The sequence below is a fragment of the Mytilus edulis genome, chromosome 6 (genome assembly GCF_963676685.1).
Source record: "Mytilus edulis chromosome 6, xbMytEdul2.2, whole genome shotgun sequence".
Taxonomy (NCBI): domain Eukaryota; kingdom Metazoa; phylum Mollusca; class Bivalvia; order Mytilida; family Mytilidae; genus Mytilus; species Mytilus edulis.
In genome coordinates this window covers 58,368,951-58,382,389 of record NC_092349.1, presented here as the reverse complement: position 1 = coordinate 58,382,389, position 13,439 = coordinate 58,368,951, and the positions used below count along the sequence as shown (strand labels likewise).

Genomic DNA, 13,439 nt, shown 5'->3' with positions numbered 1-13,439 from the left:
AACAGTCCGTAACAACTTTTCTTGAGAAGTTTCTCACTTAGACCACAAACACAGAGAGGTATTCCTTATTCACATGATTTTACTTCCGAAAACAATGTAACAAATTTATAGATAGTACTTTACAAGTAATATTTATACATCTGAAAAATGTCGCTGGTAATTTGAAGCGATAACGTTGAAATTGTCTGCCAGCGACGTCGTGCACTTTAGCGCTAACGTTGAGGTTACAAAGGGGTGATGCAATTTTTTAGGATAAATCGTGATTATCATGGAATCCAGCACGGTGACCTATATTTTTTATTTGAGATTTGGAGAAAGCATGACAAAATGCCGTTTATGCAGAAAAATGATAAAAATGACATTTTCAGAAACAGTTTTTTTCCATTTTTTTAGGTTTAGAAAAATATCACTTTGAGCATCTGGTCCGCAATGTCAAGCAAGACTTGAATAATTTTATAGTTATTCGTATAGTGATTTATTTTTTCCCTTATTGCCACTTATCATAGGTTCAGATTGAACCCGATCTTAATAATTTACGACGAAGAATATCTGCTCCAAAAATTTTATAAGGGAGCTACCATTTGATTTTTATGGGGGGGCTAGGATGAAATTTGAAAAAAATAGGCAGGACAGGAGTTTTGAGTAAAAAAAAAGGCAGGATGAGACACTTTGCAAAAAAAAAAGGCAGGATGACAATTTAGGTAAAAAAAGTCAGGATAAACTAATAAAAAAAAAGGCAGGACCGAATAGAGTGAAAAATAAAAAGGCAGGATAGAGATTACAACTAAAAAAAAATGCAGGACAAAATTTTTCATCCTAGCCCCCCCATAAAAATCAAATGGTAGCTCCCTAAGATTGCCTAATTTTTTTACAAAATTGCACAAATCCCCAATTTTCAGCCTCAATTTTCTCGAAAACAAGCACGGTGACCTATGTTTTATTTTGTGTTTTATTTTATAACTCGCCAAGGCCTACAACATATTTCAAAATTATAAAAATGACATTATATCGAGAAACTGTATCGGATGCCCTTAATGTGTCATTCAGTCACTTGTTGAATATTTTTCTCTGTTTCAATTCTTGGATAAAATATTCTAAAAAGATCCATAACTTTTTAATACTGTATACCAATTTCTTTTCACAGATACTTTATTTCATGTTTTGCCCTTCCTAGTCCATTTCGTGGCAATTTAATTACGCAATTTCCCAATTTATTTTAATTTGGTTGAATAAAAAGACTTTTATTTATTTGTGACCCTGAATATATTCCTGGTATTTTTCTGCTCCAGAATATTGAGAAAATCAAAGAACCTTAGTGAGCGCGCTCACAAAACCCACGCCCCCACATTTGGCCAGGGTTTTTAATTTGTTGGTTTACGGATGTGCTGACCCTATTTTTCTAACGCGCAGAATAAAAATAAAATTGACAATTTATGTTTTTTTAATCCCACCGACTCTGACAAATATATTATCCTTAAAAATTAAATAAATATTCTATTTTATGAAATGAAATGCATTGAACACTAACAGAATTAAACTTAAATTCTGACCGACCGACCCCAATTTTTCATGGGGAAAATCTGTAAACCATCAACTTAAATCAAAGAGCTGATAGCTCTGAGGTGGAAGAAGGTGAATAAAAGGTAACCTGAATTACCACAAAAGCAGCCCCACTTACCAAGGCTGCTTTGATCCATTATCGTTATGATGTATTTTTTTTTTCTTCAAACAAGAAAAGGTCATAAGTACATGGATTTCCCATCCGTACAATCATTTTCTATGTTCAGTGGACTGTGAAAATTAGGTAAAATCTTTAAATTGGCAGTAAAATTAAGAAGATCATATCATAAGGAACACCTGTGCACTAAGTTTCAAGTTGATTGGATTTCAACTTCATCAAAAACTACCTCGACCATAAACTTTATAACCAGAAGCAGGACGAACGGACAGACCAGAAAACATAATGCCCATAAATGGAGCATAAAAATAGTAAGGCTTGTTAGATACCCGTCAACTTTTGAAAGTTCCCATAGGGGTTTTTAGTGCACAACAACAATTTTAAGGTTACAATTTTAAGCGAAGTATTTTGCACGATCTGGATTGTCTAGAAAAAGTGTCATATTTGTATGATGAACTTACATGCCTTTTTCTTAAGTCTGTTTGCATGATTCTAGTTATTAAATTGGTAGAAGAGATGAAGCTAGCAGATCAGTGTTTATTTTTTTGCGTAAGAATATTAGATGCTTGTTGAAATTTCCAATTTTGAATTATGCACACAAAGATAGACCTTTAACAGGATGGGGACAGCACTCCAAATGAGGGGTAACCTTATTGGAAGAACATTACAACCCACTGTAAAAAATGAGCACATTTTTATTCATATTTATTTATTTGATGAAACTTTCCCCAAGAACTATGCATCTATTAAGTACTAAATGGTCAAAATATGTAAAAAGAATTTTCTGTTGTTTCTAAACTTATATCTTCTTTATTAACTTGACCCCTCATTTAGAAAAGTTGTTCCAAATATAAGAATTTCCCACTTTTGAGTTTCATAAAAATCTTAAAAATGATCTTTCTTTTTTTTTCAACACGGTAAAATGACCCCTTGTTTTAGGAACAGTCCCTTATTTAAGGGACATCACTCATAATTGGGGGGGGGGGGGGGTCCCAACCTGAATACAAAAATAAAATATGTTACAACCAGTATTATGTCAATAAATTAGTGAGAAAAAAAATACTATTTACTATCTTTATCATGTTTATGGTAGTACAGTAGACTCCGGACAATCGGATACCTAAAATTTCAGCTAAAATTATCCGATTACCCGATATATTCAATTAGACGATGAATGTATATTCAATGAATATTCTACAATAATAAGTAGATCTATTGCTTAATATGTGAAAGGGCTGGAGGATTGATGGAGTGATTTTTATCAGTTACATCACCACGATGTTTGCGAGAAAAATTGTTGATCAGCTGATTATGTAGCTAATGAATAAATTTGTTTCCACTTGCAGTTTTTAAATCCTATATTTATTAAAATCAATCAAATGTCCTGAAATATTTATGTAAATTATTATCTTCCATCCATAGTTTGTCTTTACTTGTTTAGTAAACAAATTATTTACATTTTCACACAGGTAAACTAATTTGGCTATAAATAGATACAGATAGATCACAGCATGTCTGAGTAGAATCTCTTATCTAAAATCGTAATTGTTATAATTTTATTTCTTTAAATAATCAAATTTAAATTTATGAAAATAATCATGATTGATAAAATAGTATTGCATAAAGTTTACGCTTTCAGAGACTTTTTATGTTTAGGTCATGGTTCTACAGGCTTCTTCACATATTTGTAAACAAACCAATATGGCCGCCACACGTGATTACCTTTGCACATGTGAAAAAAATATTTCTGACAAAAGTCAGATTTCTCTTGTCAAAAGGGATTTATATTTATATTGCAATACATTATTCAGAAGGAGGTACATTCAGTTTCAATTATATTTCTTATTCTATGAGCATTTAGAGTTTAATCAAATTCTCCCAACAGTAACGTGCTGCTCTTGTCAACTGAGTCTTGAATAATTTTATAAATACTTAATAGATTCAAACCATTTGAAGTAGAAAGGCATCTAGTTCACATGACAAGGAAAACAATGAATAAAGACACCAATTTAATAAGAAATAGATCCTTTTTATTTATTAAAAACAAAATCTTCTTGTCTGCAAGATTGCAAATTCGTAACTTCAAGGTCGAACTTGTAAACAGGGCGAGTTGTCCCAATACCAAATTCACGCATGCGTACTACAAATATCTACAGTAAATTAAAAACATCCGGTTACAAGTAAACAAATAACGTTCATGGATTTCATGTGGATGAGATGAAATCTATTAATTTACATAAATAAAAAGGTCATATTTACGATAGTGATTGTTTTTCAATCCTAATTTACAAATCAAATGATTCAGATGCTTAATCATGTGTAAAAATCGGTGTCAGGAATCTTAAGTTGTTATGAAATTGTAATACACAGAAACGAATGCGGCATATGGAGGCTCAATGAGTTTAAAGTCGGTCCCATAGGTCTTCAGAAGACTTGACGTCTTCTTCCACCAAAAACCCTGACCTTGTCACAGGACAAATAAAATAACAGTAAGAAAAAAAATTGGAATCATAATTTCCTGTCCATATGCACATCTACATAGTATGTCCTTATAATACATGTAGGTTTCATAAAATTCTGTTGTGAGGTTTCAGAGGAGTTTTGATGACAAATTTGATGACAAACTGTTGCAAAAGTATATTGAGGCCAATAAGTTCAAAGGGGCATAACTCCTAGAAAAATAACCTGAATCATAATTTCCTGTCGATATGCACATCTACATAGTATGTCCTTTGTTGCATGGGGTATAGAATGATTGATCTTGAATGAACAATTGAAATTTTTGCATGTATATTTAAGACCATAAAAGGTTAAAATAGACTTTACTTTGTCCATGTTGTCAAACCAATACACTAAACTGATTTTTTTAAACAAGCTTGCTCACAATGTATGAATGACATAAAAATAATAGCCTTATATTTATGACTCAAAATATGTTACCTTCACCAGTTACAAATTCTTTTCTTTTTTCATCCAGATGAACTGAGATTTTGTCACTGGACAACAAAAAATATTCTCTAAAATAAAGAAAATGCAGTATTAATTTATTTTCCAGAAAGGAAAAAATTCAAAATGAAAAGACTCTTATATAAAATTAGTAAATTTGAAATTAATTTTTTACAATCAAAAGATATTATCTAGAGGAAAATTCGTAAAATTTTTCACCATTTTCGTAGAGCCTGTGATATTAAACAGCAAAAGCAGGAGAGACACTGGGTTCCGCAGAACCCTTACAAATTTTATAGTATTATCTGTATGAACCTCTCCCTGAGACGATGTACAGATACATGAAAAAGCAACCAAATTTGCTGTGTTCTGTATAATGCCTTGCTATAAGTGTCTTTAATAAATAATACAAAATCAATATATTATTTTCATCAGAATTTTGAAATATGTAGCAGAAAAATTGAATGATTGTTACAATGAATTTTGAGCATTGATAGAAATAATAATAATATATGTATGCATAAACACTCACCCTTTGAAGTATGGGGATGGCTTTAAAATATGACTTGCTGAAAGTAAACAGAAAACAAAATTATTTAATCTGTGACTAATTATTCCACTTCTTCATGTTCTTGGTGTTTGATGTGTGGTTTAAAGGTTATCCTTTGGTTATCCTTTTTTTATATAGATTACATGTATATTGTTGGTTTTTCACACTGGTCATTTTGGAGCCATGTATAGCTTGCTGTTCAGTGTGCGCCAAGGCTCTGTATTGAAGGCCATTATCACTTTTACCCATACATGTAATTGTTTACTTTTTACACATTGTGACTTGGATGGAGAGTTGTCTATATAGTGATAGCGATACATAAAATTTGCACTCACAGGATTTTAAGAGTGCTTAACCAAATATGCGTAATGGCAGGCATGTAAATTTAGGGTAGGCAGGGAGACTGGAAACACAACTATATTGTTTTTGACTTTATTCCTAATCAAGTTTTAATCCGACATCATTGACACTCACACCACATCTTCCTATATCTATATACTTAAATAAATTGACCTATAAATTTGACAGTAAATGTCGACTCCATGAGGGATGTTGTTTGTGGAACACACAATATGTAACCATTATCTTGGACTTCTTTGTACAGGTTTTTATGTGTAGTCTGAAAATAAAAAATAATAAAACAGTTTGATGAAATATATGTCTTAACATTTTAAGCACTTTATCAGACACCAAAAAAAATTATAAACAATTATTTCTTCTTAGTTTAATCTTTAGCATGTTTAGCAATATATACATATACATGCCAGTGCCAAATTCATGTCAGGAGCCTGTAATTCAGTGGTTGACGTTTTTTTTTATGTGTTACGTATTTTTTTTTATATAAATAAGGCCGTTAGTTTTCTTGTTTAAATTGTTTTACATTGTCATTTCAGGGTCTTTTATAGCTGACTATGCGGTATGGACTTTGCTCATTGTTGAAGGCCGTTCAGTGATCTATAGTTGTTAATTTCTGTGTCATTTTGGTCTCTTGTGGACAGTGGTCTCATTGGCAACCATACCACATCTTCTTTTTTATATGTGATTGTGAATAATGAGACTGGGTGAGAACCACACTAAGAAGAACTTAAATTTCAAAAAACTTTAACCGCAGAGTGAATATTTGTGGAAGCTGACGCAATGTAGGATTGCTATTTCTCACTTTTTCAACTAAAGTCGAAGGCTCAACAAAAATTAAATGTACTCATGAACTCAAAATCATTCTCTCTTTTTTAATTAGTACTGTTGACAGCTGTTGAAATGTTCTACAATTTACAGCTCACATTTGTATATCTGATGATTACCAAAATAAATCAATGGCAACAATAAAATTTTAATACAGACTTCCTCTTCCTTAACCATGTTCACCTGCATCATATATGTAATCATTATACATGTATAAGTTTGCAACAACTGTAATGAAATGACAAAAATTATGACGTAATAACATATATATAAAAAAAGAGGGATGAAAGATACCAGAGGGAGAGTCAAACTACTATAATGAAAGGTCTTAAGGACAAAAATTATGAGGTAAAAACATATACAATTAATGTGACATTGGAAAAGTACGGGAAAATATTATGCACAGATGTCATCTCTAAACTCATGTCATTTCATAGAACTACGGAAATAAATATATGACAATTAATTTTTCTCAAACAATGATGATTACCCTGCTGTTACCCAGCCTCAACATGTGAAAATAAGAGGATGTGGTATGATCAGATGATTGCCAAAGGCAAAGAAAGAACTATATTTTTGTTATATTCATATGAATAATTTCTAACAATTTAACTTAAATTTTATCAAAAATTGGGCGCGAACATGTAGGGTGCGAACGGACGTGGGGGGCGAAAATGTGAGGTGCGAACGTGTAGGGTGCGAAACTATATTGGGCGCGAACGGACCTGATACCCACAGTGCTCAGTTCCTTACAGTTGAATTTGAATTATACCTGTAATGACCTAAAGAAAGGATTAACATCTAATTCATCAATTTCAGCCATAGTTCTGAATATTTTGAGAAATGAATATGGTAACTGCAATCAATGGTGGATGTGATAACCTGGTAATTTTATCAATCATGAGATTTGACAGTTGACCGGAAGTGTACGCCATTCGAAACACCTTGAAGTTTCTCATGCGTTTAGATGTAAAGTCTAGAAGTTATCGAAATTCATCCGGGACTTTTCAAGATGGAAGCCTAAGGTTGCAGTTTTAAAGAAATTATTTAAAATATATAACGAACAGATTTTTTTCAATGTTAAATACACCTTTTTAAGTGTTTGATGTTTGCTAGCATTTATTCTATATGTATCTTAGTTTTTAAGATATTGCTCCATGTCTTTTTCTTTCTTCTTTTCTTCTTCTTTACTACTTTAGTCTTTAGTTTTGTCAAATGCTTGTCTTCTTCCATTATGTACTGTTCCTCAGTGTGAATTCGCATTACTGTTTAAATAAACCTCACCTATTAACACTAAATGTTCACACAGAGGTTTGTTACTATTTGCCGAGTTTACTATCTATGGATCCCAATGGACAATGATGGATAGTCTTAGTTAACTTGGCAAATATGAGACCCACTATAAAAGAACTTTAGCTGGATATGTAGACAGTAACTGTTTGGTGTTTTTAAATATCAGCTGTATGTGTATGACCAGTCAGAGATATAACTCTATAGGGTTATTACAGAAAATAACTTGCGTGTGTTATTACAGATACTTTTCCTTAAATTTTCTAAATCTGTAATAACATATGTTTGTTATTTGTAAAATTATTTAATCTATAGTGGACTCTAGGAAACTCTTGAGACTTTGCGCAGAAACTAAATGCATAGCCTTGATAATTAATTTTTAAATTGAATTAATACATTTTTGATTTACCATGGTAAATCAATGAGACAAGGCTATTAAGGAATTAACTTAGCTGTGATAACAAGGCTTAGTTATTGAAGGAATGTAGCTTATTATATAAGACACTTGGGAATTACTGAGAAACTTGCGCAGAACCTCATTACATGCTCTGGTCATTATTTCTTAAAATAAATTAAAATACGTTGTAATTAAGCATGATTTATGTCTGAGCAAATGCTTTGAAGTGATATAGAGAAGCTGTGATAACACCCTTTAGTTATTACAGGCATTTTTTTTCTGTGATAACATATAGGTGTACTATCCAAAATTAGAATACTATGAACTATTACATCTTTCAATAGTTAAGTATACACAAAGACAATAGCAATATTAATAGAACTTGTATACATTTTAACTAAACTTATGATGTATATTGTCCCTTTGAAACATGTAACATACATATGTTATCACAGTTCTTTGATTTTTTAGTCCACAATAACAAATGTATGTTATTTTCCTGTAACAACCCTATAGAGTTATATACTAAGTGAAATAGTGAAATAACAATTCGCTTTTTGCAGCCATAAATGTTCAATTTTGTCAAATTACGCTAAGAAACATTGATAATTAGTCAATCACTTGCAAGTGAATGAGTCGACCGCTTTAAATCCGTATTCATGTGAACTTCAATTTAACCCCTAGCTAGACAATGCTACAGATTGACAACGCATGCATTGTACGTGTACTGGTTATTTAAAGAAAAAAAATGTCAACACAGTGTTCTCCCCAGGCCGATATGACGCTGCGGTGCCGCAGCGCCTTCATAATATTTTCGTTAATCCCGCAGCGTCTTAATTGGCCGCTGTCCCTTGCTACTTGATCCCGCAGCGTGTTAATTTTCACATTTTCATTATAAATGTTGGTTAAAAATTGTCAAGTTGCTGATCACCGCTGAGAGTTCGGTCAGTGTTACGCAATATCTGATAATTATATAGTTTTACCTGAGACACGCTTATCTCAGCCTTATCGGACTATGTTATCATGTAATAGCGTAAATGATCATCAAGAAGATAGATATTTTCAGCAGAAAATTAAAAAAAATTAAAAACTTCAGTGCAGAAATTGAAGAAATAGATCGCAAATACATTGTATTTAAGCATCGTGTGTGTGATTACTTGACCATTTATATAACGAATTTTTTCATTGGTCGAGAAGAAGAATCTATTTAAAGACGACCAATGAACGTGTTCAATACACGTGATAGATTTGAATACACATTGCTAAAGATATTTACGATGAAAATTATGAATGAGAGAATTTGTAGTTGAAAAGATTAAAATAAACTTTGATTAAAGATAACGAGAAGTGATTTATTTTAATTGAAAGTGAAAAATGTTGCTTGCAAGGTAAATTCGTTTCAAACTGTCATATTTTTAGAAATAAAATGATCATTGAACATCGATCGTGAGTCCATGCGTCGGGAACATTTTATGTGACAATCAACACGGGTACGGAATCGCTGATAATGTCACTAGTAAATAATTCCAATGGTCTTAACTTTAACGAAGTCTGGTTTATATTTACCTGCCAAAGATAGGGTTTAACAATACATATAATGCACAATGAAGCGTAATTAAATGTCAAACTACGGAAACTTGTCAGCTGTTCATTAAAATATTTTTGTTTTAAAAAGTTGTATACCAACTAGATCTTAACCATATTCGATTTTATTAATTCTGAATGAACATGTTCTCTGCAAATAACAAAGGGTGAATTCTAAGCAAAAGACATGATGGAAGTAGAAGGTTGTTTTTTTTCAGATCAATGACTTCTAATGAAAAGGGGAATACACCTCCCTCTACACTCAGCTGTCAGTATAAGCAGATGTTATAATTGCTTCTCCTAATCCCAACTGAGCTAAAGTTTTAGCAAGTGATAACAGCAAGCATCATGTTTCTAGTTTCAGTGACAAGTGGCTGACTGAGTTTTCATGGCTTAGAAATGTTAAGGGGGGTATAAGCAAAAGTTATTATGAGAGGGGGTTTTCAACCCTGAAGAGGATTAAGACAACGTTGAGGAACAGACTGTCCAACAAAATAACACTATCTTGAAACAATATCCCTAGAAGTAACAGAGAGTACAGAGATGAATATTTATATTTTGACTTCTTTAATTGACTGAATATAAATAACTTTTGTTTTTAAAATCAATTTATTTCATATATAGTATATTCTTGTATAAATTCATTAATACTCTGCGTTATTAAACACACAACACAAAGCAATATTGCATGTTATGATTTATGACTGATTGATTCAGATCACAAAAGTTCACTATAAAAAAGGAGTTAAGCGCCCTTTGAATTTTCCGCCTTAAAAAAATCCTGGGGAGAACACTGCAACAATGAAAGTAAAACTACCGTAAATCATTTGATTACTAATTCGATGTACATAAAATCATTCTTATACGGTTAAAAACAATGAGAAACATCTATTTTTAATCTATAAAATAAAATCAAACAGACCTATAAAAATCCAATTGCACGTATTGTTTTAATCTATTCATATCTTTATCTATGTTTACATCGCTTATATGGTCATCTGAGGTCAAATCGATAGTTAATTAGATGGCATCTGGACTAAAATACACACGAAACGAACGTATATATTTTCTACCCCATGCTCTGTAAACTGTTTATTTAAGACTTTTGATAGTTTGGATAAATGTTTAACATTGTTATAAATCAAAATTGAGAATTTGAGTCAAATCGGTGACCATGAATTTGACAGCTAGTGCCCCTTTAATACATGCACACGTATTTCAAATGGTGAATACTGAATAGTGACTTACAATACATCAATTTTTGACACCACAATGTTTTCTGTATTACCATATTATATGTAATTTCCATAACTATGACTATGAATTTTTTTTTTAAACGACATCAATACAATTTAAATTGATGGAAAATTAGATTTGAACATTGATAAAAAAAGATTTTTTTTTTATAGAATTGATGTAATGTGAACTGTAAACAAACCTGTTGAATGGCTACAAAGAGGCCAGCAGAGGACCAGGGCAATAGCTCTGGAGAGCCACCAGTGAAGAAAAAACATGCTACCTTACAACCAGTCAATCTTGGAACTGTTGGAAATCTGGTATATATCATATATTATACTTGGTTATTTAGGCAATATAGGAAAGGTGTACTGACATAAGTAGTCTCTAAACACATTAGCTCCATGGAGCTTTCGTTAGTAGAAGCCATATTAACTATGTGTATCAGTGAGAAAAATGTAAAAGCATAAAAATATAGTATATACCAATACACATAATTAACAGCGCCTGGTGATGTTTGATAGCCTGACCGGTTTCGGTCCATAAAGGACCTTCATCAGAGGCAGAATGGTGGATTAATGTTTGTACCCTATTTATATAGATATGGTAACCGGCGGTTGAGTTAACCAGCGGTTGAGTTAACCGCCGCCTAACTCAACCGCCGGTTAACTCAACCGCCGGTTAACTCAACCACCGGTTAACTCAACCGCCGGTCAACTCAACCGCCGGTTAACGCAACCGCCGGTTGACTCAACCGCCGGTTAACTCAACCGCCGGTTAACTCAACCGCCGGTTAACTCAACCGCCGGTTACCATATCTATATAAATAGGGTACAAACATTAATCCACCATTCTGCCTCTGATGAAGGTCCTTTATGGACCGAAACCGGTCAGGCTATCAAACATCACCAGGCGCTGTTAATTATGTGTATTGGTATATACTATATTTTTATGCTTTTACATTTTTCTCACTGATACACATAGTTAATATGGCTTCTACTAACGAAAGCTCCATGGAGCTAATGTGTTTAGAGACTACTTATGTCAGTACACCTTTCCTGTATTGCCTATTGATTTTTCACTGGCATAGGAGCTCTAAGCGTAAGCCTAGCGATTACCTGAAATTGATGTATATATGTAATACCTACATTACAAACTTAAGGTGTTGAAAACTTTTTAACACTGAGGATTAATATTCATCTACCTTTGATCTTGAAAGGAGTACTAAAGGCTTAAATGAAGCATTCTCAATAAGAACCCCCCCCCCCCCTATACCAAATTTTGTTTGGTTAGGGGGGGGGGGTAATAGTTTTGACTTGATGTTTTGGTGTATCACAAGCTAAAACGTCAAGACTGCATGACTACCATGAAATACTATTATTAGACTTGATATTTAGGTGTATCATAAGCCAAAGATCAAGACTGCATGACTACTATGAATTACTATTTCAAGACTTGATATACAGGTGTATCATAAGCCTGAGGTCAAGACTGCATGACTACTAGGAAGTACTATTTCAAGACTTGATATTTAGGTGTATCATAAGCCAAATATTAAGATCACATAACTACCATGAAATACTATTCCAAGACTTGATATTTAGGTGGATCATAAGCCAAAGATCAAGACTAAATGATTACTATGTACTTCTTAAATTATTAAAACACCCTTTATCCAATGCTAAAGCCCAAATATGGTTATATCATCAGGTCACATGTTTACCATATAGTGTAAAAATGTTTACCGTAACATGTCAAAAAGTTTACTGTAACATGAACATTAGCTAAATATAGATAATTGTAACCATGGAAAATCCCACTGGGATTTTTCACCGGTTAACTCAACCGCCGGTAAACTCAACCGCCGGTTAACTCAACCGCCGGTTAACTCAACCGCCGCCTAAATCAACCGCCGGTTAACTCAACCGCCGCCTAACTCAACCGCCGGTTAACTCAACCGCCGGTTAACTCAACCACCGGTTAACTCAACCGCCGGTCAACTCAACCGCCGGTTAACGCAACCGCCGGTTGACTCAACCGCCGGTTAACTCAACCGCCGGTTAACTCAACCGCCGGTTAACCCAACCGCCGGTTAACTCAACCGCTGGTTAACTCAACCGCCGGTTACCATATCTATATAAATAGGGTACAAACATTAATCCACCATTCTGCCTCTGATGAAGGTCCTTTATGGACCGAAACCGGTCAGGCTATCAAACATCACCAGGCGCTGTTAATTATGTGTATTGGTATATACTATATTTTTATGCTTTTACATTTTTCTCACTGATACACATAGTTAATATGGCTTCTACTAACGAAAGCTCCATGGAGCTAATGTGTTTAGAGACTACTTATGTCAGTACACCTTTCCTATATTGCCTATTGATTTTTCACTGGCATAGGAGCTCTAAGCGTAAGCCTAGCGATTACCTGAAATTGATGTATATATGTAATACCTACATTACAAACTTAAGGTGTTGAAAACTTTTTAACACTGAGGATTAATATTCATCTACCTTTGATCTTGAAAGGAGTACTAAAGGCTTAAATGAAGCATTCTCAATAAGAACCCC

General features: G+C 33.1%; 2 protein-coding genes across 3 annotated transcripts in view; one reads left to right on the top strand and one right to left on the bottom strand.

Annotated features, from left to right (window-relative positions):
* The window catches only part of LOC139527984 (ankyrin repeat domain-containing protein 27-like), a 36,360-nt gene extending 29,062 nt beyond the window's left edge, over nt 1–7,298 (bottom strand). Inside the window, exons 1-4 of the mRNA XM_071323733.1 lie at nt 7,129–7,298; nt 5,688–5,793; nt 5,157–5,193; nt 4,619–4,695 (exon numbers count right to left, since the gene is read on the bottom strand). Coding sequence (XP_071179834.1) covers nt 4,619–4,695; nt 5,157–5,193; nt 5,688–5,793; nt 7,129–7,179 — 271 coding nt within the window. The 5' untranslated portion in view covers nt 7,180–7,298. The remainder of the gene's footprint in view (nt 1–4,618; nt 4,696–5,156; nt 5,194–5,687; nt 5,794–7,128) is intronic.
* Nucleotides 7,291–13,439, top strand: part of LOC139527983 (E3 ubiquitin-protein ligase Bre1-like) — a 40,379-nt gene continuing 34,230 nt past the window's right edge. For both annotated transcript variants that reach the window (XR_011665498.1, XM_071323731.1), the window contains exons 1-2: nt 7,291–7,381; nt 11,037–11,183. Coding sequence is in view for 1 of the 2 variants with exons in the window: in XM_071323731.1 (XP_071179832.1) it covers nt 11,073–11,183 (111 nt within the window). In the remaining variant the exon portion in view is untranslated. The remainder of the gene's footprint in view (nt 7,382–11,036; nt 11,184–13,439) is intronic.